Here is a 12677-nt window from a genome sequence, read left to right as displayed (position 1 = left end):
CAAAAAAAAAAAAAAAAAACTGATATCAGTTTTTTTTTTTTTTTTTTTTTTTTTTTTTTTCTGAAATCCCACACAAACACACTCTCTGTTACAGTCTTACGCGTCTGAATTTTGAATAGATTAAGCATTCAATGGTGAGTGTAAAGAAGGGAAGTGATTAAGTGAGAGCAAACCGACCAGAATCGTGAGTGTAAGTAAGAAAAGGCGAGTTTGTATCGCCGCCCATGGCTTCGCCGGAAAAGATTGATATGGAATGAATAGGTGATATCTCCAGCCGGAATTTCTCAACGACTAGCGTTTACACCGTCGCATGACACTGAGAAGAATGCAGTGGTGTATGGAAATGGAAATTTACGATCGTCTTCTACGCTAACCTTGAATGACGTCACCACCGTTGTTTGCTTTATCCATAAGCATCCCCCCTCCCTTTTTATAGTCATATTGACTAACTCAAACTCAAATTACCATCTCCATAGAAAGTGGACTTTGAGTTTTTATTTATTTATTATTATTCTTTTGAAATAGGACTTTTGAGGTTAAGTTGATAAAAAATATGGTTAAATAAAATATACGTGAGCTCGGGCTTTCTCTCACTTCTACTCCTGTGTTCTGGTGTGACAATGGTGCAACTTATCTGTGCGCCAATCCTTTGTTCATGCTCGGACGAAGCACGTTGAGATCAATTACCATTTTCTCTCCACTAAGATCAGGTAGCTGTTATCTTTACCAAGCCTCTACCGATTTTGCAGAGTTGCGTGTCAAGCTAGGTTTTGCAGAGTTGCGTGTCAAGCTAGGCTTCCTTGCCCACCGTCTATTTGAGGGGGTGTATTAGTAATATATTTGCTTATGGACTCTAGTTACCTTATTATGTTTGTATAGGACTCTTTGTACAGAGTATTAATCCCTTCAGTATGCTTCTGTAATTCCTTACGTAATATTGAATATACAAACACAGTTTCTCAAACCTTCATCCCATTGAGGGGGTGTATTAGTAATATATTTGCTTATGGACTCTAGTTACCTTATTATGTTTGTATAGGACTCTTTGTACAGAGTATTAATCCCTTCAGTATGCTTCTGTAATTCCTTACGTAATATTGAATATACAAACACAGTTTCTCAAACCTTCATCCCAATTGATAGTTGATAACTAAACTAGGGCTGCAAAGGATGTTCTTCTTTTGAAAATCCTTATGTTGTTTGTTTGGTTATTATTGGTGAACATATAATTTGAGAGTACATGTAATAGAACTCATATCTTCATAAATCTGAAATCGTTGTACTTGTACTTTAATCATGATTTCGGCCGGCATCAAATCCTTTACTACTTGGACTCCAAAAACCCGATCTCCTCTATTAAGTGTTCAAATTTTATTGGAGGAAAAGAAAAAAGAATGGATAAAGATCATGACCACTGTTATATTAAGCAATCAAAGATGTCACATCATAAAGAGTAGAAAATGAAAGTATAGAATGTGAGTACATATGGAATTACTCGATTAATAATGTTGCTTTAAAATGACCAATGAATGGAAAATCAAATTAACTAATTAAGAGCTAGGTAGCTGAGGTTGTCACCATCTTGTCAATGGCAGTGGATTCACTCAGCTAATAAACTTGCACACAAAACAATCCATCATTTAAGAACTAACTGAACTATCCGAGCAGGTCACTCAACTCAGCTACATTTAAGAACTAATTGAACTGTCCGAGTCTACTATACTAAACTAGAAGACTAGAAGACTAATTGAACTGTCCAAGTAGGTCATCCACTCGGCTACTATACTAAACTAGAAGACTAGAAGACAAGAACTGCTTTTTATTCTAGCATCTATATATGAAGCTCAAAAACATTCTCAGTTTCCATAAGAAAATGCATACATTTGAGTGTGTGTTCTTCCAGGATCCAGGGATATTGACATAGCTTATTCAACTAGGATACAACCACGAAAAGATAATGAAACATCACCAGCATAGCTATCATCATCGGCAGCAGCTGTATAAACTGCAAAAACTACCTACTTGTCAACGATATAATCGGCTTTGCCACACGTCTATATTATATTTTTATGTAATCTGTGGCGAAAACTTGTGTATGAATGTAAGACTCAATAATGGTCTTAATTCTTACCAGACTCGAGCAACCTTTGAAGGGTAGATTTTTATCGGCATGGTCAAGGCAATAGTGTAGCATATCAAGAATTGCCAGTTTAGTTGCACAATCATTGCTTTCTGCACATCAACAACAAAGTTTAAACATGTAAACAAGAAAAATTGTCTGAATAATAATGAATTGGATGGGATGGGGAAGATTTCAACTTTTTATTATTTTTCATGAATTGGTCGAGCCCACCCACCAGGGATATCAAAAATCTGGTTCTTTGGATGGATTCCCAGAAGGTCCCCCAAGTGAACACGTACACGAACACGGTCAGAAACCGAGAGTAAATCACCATGTGTAACCACAACTACGGGCTTGTCATCTGAGAAACAACAACACAAATCGTGTACTAATGGTATAATAACACACACAAAGCTACATAAACGGTGGTAAATTAAAATTAATACTTTTGAATGACAGGAACGGGCGATTGAATGCTTTAGAAACGACTTGAGTATAGCGTTTCTCTGTTTCATCTCTGCCTTCCATTGATTCAAGAACAGAAACAGCATTGACAACAAACACCACAAAGTTGATGGGTCGAGCCACGGCGGGTGAGTACTTCATTCTAGTCGTTGAACCGGCCACATTATCAGAATCCCTGATATGCTAACGTTATCAGCAAACAAGTGAAGAAACTACAAACAAGGAAATCCAAATCCACCATATATATGTGTCAGTAACCACACCTCATAACAAGTTCTCCATGACAAACTCCATTTGTCATCCAACGTTTCAGCAAGCATTCATTTTCAGAGTGATTGTCAGACAAACTCCGCGTATCATATAGACAGAAAGATTTTGCACACTTCGGGATCTTGTATTCGTGGGCGAAAATGGTACCACCTCCAATAGAAGGATTAACTGAAAATCAATGTTTTTTTTTATAAAGCCTGACTAATCAAATTATCTAGAATTCAAAAGAAAACTAAAAACATATAAGAGAAAAAGACATACACGACACTTGTGCCCTTTGTGGTGTAAACCTTTCGGAATCAAAAAAATCTGAAATCTTGTTAACTAGACTGCTTTTACCAGAACCTTTTGTGCCAATCAACAAGATGGTTGTCGTTTTTGGAACTTTATAGTCACGTAAGTTTGTACCACCAGCTGCTTCAGTCCATGATCCAGGAGTATAGCTGCAGCAAAGAGGGTATGTGTTGACTTAAGCTTCTAACTGAATCCTAAACTATATATATTAATATATACATATATATATAATTCCAATATTTAGTAGGATTTTTCTATGGTTTCTTATTCCTAGTAATGCATTCATCTACTGCACATTATTTTGACTAAAAAGCTTATTCCTTTCATCAATTTTTCACAGCAACAAAAGCTCAAGAATCTCAAACTCATGGTGTGCAACCAGCTTTGTGACTTTAGACATCAAATAACAAGTCCACCAGCAACAACTACAAATTCTTTTTGTTTGTTTTTTTGAGTGACAAGGGAAACCAGCTACTGCCAAAAGGTGTGCAACCTGCCTTGTGACCCTAACCGGCGAAAGACAATCACAATGAGGTCTCATAGGCCCTGTTTGGTAAAATAGTAATAGTTAACCTATCAATCAGTTTTGACTTAACTACTATTAGTTGTTTGACTTAGTTAAAAAATCAATATAAGTATTTGGTTAATCAATTTTTTGTAACTCTAAAATGCTAAAATTCAAAAAGTTTTTTCAATTAGCTTTTTGAGAAAAGAAATTATATCAAACAGCCAATGTTATCATTATACCCTCTAACTCAATCCGCTAACAGCCATTTTACCAAACATTCCTCTACAACCCGCTAATGTTATCATTATATATACCCTCTAACCCAATCAGAACATCCATTACCAAACAGGGTCATAGACAACTCGCTCAAACCAAGAAGGCCCATCAGTCATTCTCGTTGAGAGTCGAACATGTAACTCAACTACAAATTCATTAGTTCCTTATTGATGAAGTCCAATTCTTTTTAGTCCTTAGAGCACCTGCAAATTAAAGTGATGTGAAGAAATGAAATGGTAGAATGAGTAGAATACCCCAAGATTTTGCGTTTTGCATACTCTAGGGCCACTGCTTGGTCCTTCAGTTCATCGTCATAGCTCCTCAAAACCTCCCTATATACATTGCGTGCCCGCTTCAGGCTAGCCTCAGACTTGTGATAAGAAATTGGACGCCCAACCTTCTCAAATCCTTCAACCTCATCAACTCCACTCTCACAATCCACTCCACCGTCACTACAAAACCAGTTCAAACCACAATTAACTTCTGCGAAAACAGACTAATTCCCACAATATTTCTCTCAAGCAATCAAAATTTTAAACAGTACCCGGAGAGAATGGATGAGGCGGGTGATCGCACAGAGAAATCTTCCTCTTCTTCGCCGCCGAGTATTGTCGATTCTTCTGAAAGGGTAAAAAAAAATCTAATCTTTATCAGATTTTCCGAAATCCCACACAACACACTCTCTTACAGTCTTACGCATTATCTGAATTTTCAGTAGATTAAGCATGGAATGGAGACGGTAAAGAAGGAAATGGAAGAGCAAACCGACCAGAATCGTCAGAAAGAAAATGCGAGTTTCTATCGCCTCCCATGATTAGCGTTTACACCGTCGAGAGCTGGACACTGAGAAGTGTGATCGCAGTCGTGTATGGAATTTTACGATCTTATTATACGCTATAACCCGTGAATATCACGTCACCGTTGTTTGCATTATCTTTTTTTTTTTAATAGTCATATTTACCAACTCAAATACAAACTATTATACCATAGATTGTGGAAGAGATAGACACAAATCTCTTTTATGTTAATCAAAATTCTTAGGGTGTTTGCCAAAGAGCTCAGGGTGGATCTAGTGGCATATGGTGTTCCGGTTAACACTCCCACATGTATGGATGATGGGAGTGGGTTCCCCACATGGATGATGGGAGTGGGTTCGAGCCTCAGTGGATACAACTGTTGACTCTTTGTGCTTCAGTAGGTTGAGAAAATAGTTATGAACAGATACTACATTGTAAAAGAGCCAGTAGTACTAAAAAAAAATAAAAATTCTTAGGGTGTTTGGTTCACGCTACCTTATTAGATTATCCTAGAGAATGTTAGATTTTATATTATTATAAGGAGTAACATAAAAGATAACCCCTACACCAAATATATTTATTTAGTTTAGAGATTATCTTTTCAGTTACTCCCTATAATATTTTTTATACTTTAATATCTTTAACATATGTTTATGTATTTTATAAGTTCAAAATTAAAATAAATAAATAAGACAATTATAACATATATAAGTACATGATTTAAAAATAATTATTTAGGAGTTTGAACTTGAGAAACAAAATTACTTTAGAAAAATACCAATCAGTCCGGGTTATGGGATATTTACTATTGGACCCAAGTGGCGATTATTCCGTAAGTTTGGGTATAGATATCTTATGGGGTTAGAGGCACCACCACAATTAGAGGCATCACCACAACCTACATCATTTACCAACTGGAATTTAATTTGGGCACTCAAGACCCCCCATAGATGGAAGGTTTTCATTTGGAGGGATTTTGAGAGGGATATTGCCTGTGAAAAGTAATCTAGTTTTAAAGAGGGTAAACATAACTACTGAATGCACTATTTGTGGGGGTGAGGTTGAACACACTATGCATGCATGCACTGTGTACCTGTAGAAATGCTAGGGAGGTGTGGCGGTTGGCTGGTTATCATGTTGAAGTTGTGACACATGCTGATTTTGCATGTTGGCTAGGAGCTTTATACATGCAGTACGATTGATCGTTCTTATTTTCGTTCGTTAGTTTACTCATGTAAGTTGCTTGGCAATTTTTTTACTATGTGTTTTTCGTTATATTCCACGGACGACAAACCAGCCTGCTCATGTGCTTGCTAAAGCAGTTAGTTTCCGATCTAATCAACTAACTCTATTCTTGATTATTTCAGTTAATTGATTGTCTTGGTTTTCAAAAATAAAAATAAAAATTACTCTTTACTTTATAAGTTAACATGACATATAAGAAATAAAATAATATATATAATTACAAAAATAATTAAATATGATATAAATAATAATACGACATAAAATATATATTTCATAATAATTATAATTAAATGGCAAAAATAGTATATAAATATGCATGGGAATCTCATAATACCTAAGAGATGCACATTCCCTTCAAAAAATCCTATGTGGAGAGCATGTTGCATGCATTCCTAGGGGGAAAGTTATATTCCTTTGAGAAAGTAATAAGATAACTTGAACCAAACATGAGAATATGATATTCCTAAGCTCACATCCCCTTGATTGTGTTATATAACTTGAACCAAACACCTCCCTAGAGCTTAAAAATGCAATTACCTTTTTGACGTGTGGTTAATTGGTGGGTAATTACTAGTTGGCTTACCAAAAAAATTTTATAGTTAGACAAAATATTATTATCATAATTTTTAATTTAAAGGGAGTAAGTTATTGAAATGACCTCTCAACTATAGTTGTCTCATCATTTTGATTCTCGAATTTTAATTTTGTTAGGTAATACTTTAATTATCAAATTTGTATCGAGTTTAGTCTTTCATTCAAAATGCATGTATACCTATTTTAGTCTTTTGAAGAATTAAAATGTGTGCAAATGTGATAGTTTGTGTTACTGAACAAAATTAAAAGTTGAGAACTAAAATAGTAAATTTAATATAGTCGAGAGACCATTTCAATAACTTATCCTTTCAACAACTTTTTGAAATTTTAAAAAGTAAAAATCAAATTTGTCACATTCAATTTATAAGTAATTGATATTGATGTCATAGCCCCAAATGGATTGGATTAATAGGCCTAGTACACTGAAGGTCAATCGTTATATAATGGACCGTGGTCATTATATTTATAAGTATTGCAATCTTTCGTAATATAATGAGATAGACAAATTTCTTATATTTATAAAAGACTTTTAAATTGACTCCAAAAAAGGATAAATATGTAAAAATATGATAGATTTGCAATTACCTAAGAAAAAGATGTATTGATTGAGGGTTGCGGGGATTAATAATGTTGCTTTAATTTAAAAGGATCAATAGAAAATCAAATTGAGAGCTAGTTAGAGCTAGCTGAAGTTGTCTACAATCTATCATTTAAGAATTAATTGAACTGTCTATGTAGGTAACTCTACTCGATCGGCTACTAAACTAGAATAATACTAGGAAGACAGACAAAACTGCTTTTTATTCTAGCATTTATATATATATGAAACTCAAAAACATTCTTAGTTTCCATAAGAAAAAGCCAAGGCATTCAATTCATTTGAGTATGTGTTCTCGCAGGATCCTATCCAGGTATATATATACACGCATCAATGCATACAACCACAGCAGCAAAGCCATCAGCCACAGAAGGGATATATGCTGCAAAAACTAAAACTTTTTATGTACATACACAGTTAAATGCAATGCAATAATATAATAAAATTAAAGGTAGCAACTAATGTGGAATTGGTATCATATATATATATATATATATATATATATATATATATATATATATATATATATAGGATCTGTAATCTGTGGTGAAAACTTATATGTAAGAAAGATTCAATAATGGTCTTAATTCTTACCAGACTCGGGAATAAACCTTTCAAGGGTAGATTCTGATCAGCGTGGTCGAGGCAATAGTGTAGCATATCAAGAATTGCCAGTTTAGTTGCACAATCATTGCTTTCTGCACATCAACAACAAAGTTTAAACATGTAAACAAGAAAAATATAATGTCTGAATAATAATGAATTGGATGGGAGAAGATTTCAAGTTTTAATTTTCATGCTGGGATATCAAAAATCTGGTTCTTTGGATGGATTCCCAAAAGGTCCCCCGAGTGAACACGCACACGAACACGCTCAGAAACCGAGAGTAAATCACCATGTGTAACCACAACTACAGGCCTGTCATCTGAGAAACAACGACAACACAAATCGTGTACTAATGGTATAATAACACACGCAAAGCTACAAAAACGGCGATAAACTAAAATTAATACCTTTGAACGATAGCAACGGGCTATTGAATGCTTTAGAAACGACTCGAGTATAGCGTTTCTCTGTTTCATCTCTGCCCTCCATTGATTCAAGAACAGAAACAGCATTGACAACAAACACCACAAAGTTGATGGGTCGAGCCACGATGGGTAAGTAGTATGCCTTCTGAGCATGGCACCTAAAGTTATCAGCAAACAACAAGTGAAGAAATTAACTAGAAACAAGCAATTCAAGTCCAAATCCACCATAATGTTTCAGTAACCACACCATATAAAAGATTCCTCATGACAAACTCCATTTGTCATCCAATGTTTCAGCATGTTCTCATTTTCAGACTGATTGTAAGACAAACTCTGCGCATCATATACACAGAAAGATTTTGCAGAGCTCGGGATCTTGTACCCGTGGGCAAAACAGGTACAACCTCCAACAGAAGGATTAACTGAAAAGTGAAAATCAATGTGTTTATAAAACTTATCAAATTATCTAGAATTCGAAAGATAATAGTTCTACCGGCTTCATATATGTTATTCCTAGTACACAATAGAATAAATAAACATGACTGCGAATTACAGACAGCTAAAAAACATATAAGACAAAAAGACATATGCGACACTCGTGCTCTTTGTGGTGTAAACCTTTCGGACTCAAAAACATCTGAAATCTTGTTCACTAGACTGCTTTTACCACAACCTTTTGTACCAATCAACAAGATGATTGTCGTTTTTGGAACTTTATAGTCACGTAAGTTTGTACCGCCAACTAATTCAGTCCATGATCCAGGAGTATAGCTGCAGCAAATTAAAGAGGGTATGTGTTAACTTCACTTAAGAGTTTCTAGCTGAATTAATCCTAAACAACAATATTTAGTTGCCTAATAAGGATTTTTCTCTGGTTTCTTATTCCTAGTAATGCATTCATCTACTGCACATTATGCTGACTAAAAAGCACCTTTAATCATTTTTAGGCAAAGTTATATATATAATTTTTCCTAATTTTTTTCACAGCAACAAAAGCTCAAGAATCTCAAACTCAAGGGAGCCTTGAGACAAGCAGCATCTAACACCAATTCATCAAATAACAAGTCGAGGAAAAATCCGCAGCCACTACCCGGGTGGACACTAAGTAAACCCGCCTTGTGACCCTTGTGTCACAGCAAGGACCACAATGAGGTCCCGTCACTAACTGGCTCAACCAATAGGGCTAATTGACTCAAACTAAGAAGGCTAATAGGCCGTTCTCACGGGGAGTCCAACATTTAACCTTGGTTACCAAGTCAACTACAAATTCTTTAGTTCCTATTGATGAAGTCCAATTTTGTAGTCCTTAGAGCACCTGCAAATAATTCACCTTTAAGTTAACTATTTGTATAGAAATCCTATTTCTATCCTTTTTCCCTCTCAAAACGTATTAGAAGTATGGGAGTAAATGTAGTTCAAAATTTATTAATGTGAACAATTATTTTATTATTTTCAAAAGTAAATAATATTATTTATTTATGTCATATAATTCGGTAATAAAAATGACACCAAATAATTCGGCATTCAAGACGATAGAGGGAAATATAATGATGGTAATGGTCCCCTCGAAAGATATAATGGTAGTGGTCCCCTACTCCCCTTCCTCTTTTTCTATATCTACGACACTCCCTCCTTTATGATTCGATCCCACAACCTTCAACTTAAAAGTGTGTATTCTATCAAGCTACTATAAGAATTGTGAAATTACTCACTATATATATATATATATATATATATATATATATATATATATATAGATTTTGGTTCAAATGTGGCGGCGAGCTCCGGTGCGGTCATGCGGCCTGATCAGCACCGTCCAATTTCATTAATCTTACTGAAATTCGAGTATGTTTAAGTGGGGTTATTATGGTAATTTCAGTATTTATATTACATGAATTGGAATGGTGCATTTTAGTACATAGTGTGGTGCGTTTGAATACATGTTGTGGTGCGTTTTATTACGTATGTTGGTGCATTAACTGTGTTGTAGAATGGTGTGTTTTAATCTATCCATTGGTGCATTTTTATACGTAGAATGATGTGTAACTGTGTTGTGGAATGGTGTGTTTTAATACGTCGTCTGGTGCATTTTAATACATTGAATGGTGTGTATTTTAACACTAGTTTTATACGCGCATTCCGCGTATGGGTTAATGCCCAATGTTTATATTTAAATAAATATTTGAAAGTATATCAATGCAAGATTATATATGAGAAGTTTATATATGGGTAAGTGAATGTCGAATTTTTTTATTTAAATATCGAACTCAAAGTATATGAATCCAACATAATATAGAAAATTCATTATAATTATTACTAAAATAAATGTTTGCAACCTTGTAAAATCGATAATCTAAATATTTGGTCTAAAAATGACAATCTAAATAAATACTACTTTTCATTTGAATTTTTCTAAGCGTTCTTAATTCTCTTGTAACATTGTCATTGTCTTCATCTTTACTATTTGTTCTCTTCCTTTTTGTTGGTAGTGTGTTATTTGCAATTCGGTTATTGTTGGTAGCAACAACGTCATACAATGAGATTATGATATAAGAGCTATGGACTTTCTTTTAGATGTTCTACTTGTAGTTCATTTGGTTCAACCATTATTGTTGAATGAGTTATTGTGGATAAAGAAATCTCTAGTTTAAGAAGAAAGATTAAATAAATTAATAAAAATTTAAAATTTTAAAATATTATATATTCCAAAAATATTAAAAGGTAGTTTCTCGCTTCAATTTGCTGGGTAATGGGTTATTTCAGTACTTTCATTGTCAACAAATCCCCAAGTAGTTAATATGATTGGTTTCAAACTATTTTTTTTATTTTTTTTCATGGTATTAAAGAAATACATATGTATCATTTTTTGGTGTAACTACTAATTTATTTAATTCAATAAGAGTAAAATAGAGCGATTCCGCTTCAATTTGTTGGGTTATTTGAGTACTCTCTTTGTCAATCAATCCCCAAGTAGTTAATATAATTAGCTTCAAATTATTTTAAAATTTTTTTTCATAGTATTAATAAAATAGTTGGTAAATAAATATATAACATTCTATAACTTTGATATTTAATTACAAGACATTGTAAACATAAGATAATGGACAATGTAATGAATATTAATTAATAAATTTGAATGTAAAGAATCTTTGCATGAGAGAAAATAAAGACAATATAACTAATGAAATTATTTCTCTTATTTAATTGAGTTAATTACTGTTTTGGTCCCTCGACTATAGCGAAAGTATCGAATTGGTCATCGACTTTCCTTTTTGGCCGATTAAATCCTCAAGTATTGAATTTTTGACCGATGTGATCCTCCATCTATTGTGGTGTTAAGTGGGCGTCCAAGTTGAGGGCATAAAAGTCACTTCAATCTCCACCTTCAAGCCCAAACCTTCCAAAGAAGTCTCTCCAAACCTGCAAGCTCACGCTTCTCGTCACCCTTTCCCGCCCTTCCGCCGCCACAATGTTACGGATCCCGTCGAGGACCGACCCGGCTTCGATGCTCGCCCGATGTTGATCGTCGCTCCGCATTGTGTAGTGCGTCGATGAATCTGTGCACGAATGAGGGAGAGTTGAGATTGGCTTCCATTTCTTGGACCACCATCACGCAGGGATTCAGCCTCGTGATGGCTCTCATCACACTTTCCAGCTCCAACAGTTTGGAAATCATTGCGCGAAGAGCGAAGGAGGCGTGGATAACTACGGCTTCGTCTGCCTTTATCTCCACTTGCTCTGCTTTTAAGTGCTTAAGGTCTGGTATGTAGAGGACGTTGAACGAGAAGGGCAAGTTGAACTGGGCGGCGAAGCTTTGTAGCTGCTTCCCCGTTTCCTCTACCTTTTCTTTCTCAGTGGTTTCAATGGCGGTGAACAGGAAATAATGTTGGCCGCAATCTTCGGCCGCGGCCCGTTCCGATAGAGTTTGCATCAATGTGGACCACTAAACTCCGGTCCTCAAATAGAAATCCACGGGGTGGACATTTGGTTTGGTGATCACATGCATGGTCTAATATTGTTTGCGTAGCGCTTAATTGCACGACTTGGGAGAACGGAAGCGTTTGATGCAATATCACGTACGCCATGTTGAATCTTGACGTTAGGCACTCGCCGTCCTTCACTCCCATCATCTTCATGACCAGAGCTACCCGTTTGTCGCTCAATCCTGGCCTGAAGAGCATCCGCAAAGTAGAACGCTGCTCTTTAAACCGGCAAGCCAGTGCAGGACGCGCTATTCCGGCACTGGATCACCAATCTGATTGCCCTGTCGAATTGCTGGTCGGAAACCTTCTCGGCTGCGGCCAGGAGGAGCTGGAAAATCTCCACATCTTGTTTATCTTGAGAACACAATTCAGAGAGGGTCGAACTATAAGGATGCTTGAAGATGTTGATATTGATGAACTTGTGATCAGAGAATTGTACGAATGTTTCTCCTACAAGCCTCACGATTTGCATGGCTGACAGTTTCTGATGATGA

The 12677-nt window shown here is 35.5% G+C and overlaps 3 protein-coding genes across 4 annotated transcripts in view; all 3 read right to left on the bottom strand.

Annotated features, from left to right (window-relative positions):
* Nucleotides 1–417, bottom strand: part of LOC116004379 — a 3862-nt gene extending 3445 nt beyond the window's left edge. For both annotated transcript variants that reach the window (XM_031244409.1, XM_031244410.1), the window contains exon 1: nt 178–417. In XM_031244409.1, the coding sequence (XP_031100269.1) occupies nt 178–226 (49 nt within the window). In that variant the 5' untranslated portion in view covers nt 227–417. The remainder of the gene's footprint in view (nt 1–177) is intronic.
* A 1355-nt stretch (nt 418–1772) lies between these two features.
* Nucleotides 1773–4838, bottom strand: LOC116004107. Its single transcript, XM_031244041.1, has 9 exons — nt 4705–4838; nt 4480–4555; nt 4190–4387; nt 3119–3300; nt 2851–3025; nt 2541–2762; nt 2358–2509; nt 2132–2232; nt 1773–2005 (listed from the first exon to the last, which is right to left on the bottom strand). Exons 1-9 carry the CDS (start codon nt 4745–4747, stop codon nt 1934–1936), a joined length of 1221 nt encoding a protein of 406 aa, XP_031099901.1. The 5' UTR covers nt 4748–4838; the 3' UTR covers nt 1773–1933.
* A 2406-nt stretch (nt 4839–7244) lies between these two features.
* Nucleotides 7245–12131, bottom strand: LOC116004106. Its single transcript, XM_031244040.1, has 8 exons — nt 11849–12131; nt 11598–11757; nt 8790–8971; nt 8448–8622; nt 8183–8358; nt 7972–8094; nt 7764–7870; nt 7245–7560 (listed from the first exon to the last, which is right to left on the bottom strand). The coding sequence occupies exons 1-8, from the start codon at nt 12129–12131 to the stop codon at nt 7447–7449; spliced, it is 1320 nt and encodes a 439-aa protein (XP_031099900.1). The 3' UTR covers nt 7245–7446.
* Between the last annotated feature and the right edge of the window lie 546 nt (nt 12132–12677).

The sequence above is a fragment of the Ipomoea triloba genome, chromosome 14 (genome assembly GCF_003576645.1).
Source record: "Ipomoea triloba cultivar NCNSP0323 chromosome 14, ASM357664v1".
Classification (NCBI taxonomy): domain Eukaryota; kingdom Viridiplantae; phylum Streptophyta; class Magnoliopsida; order Solanales; family Convolvulaceae; genus Ipomoea; species Ipomoea triloba.
Note: the sequence above shows the minus strand (reverse complement) of the source record. Positions and strands in the feature narration are given on the sequence as shown.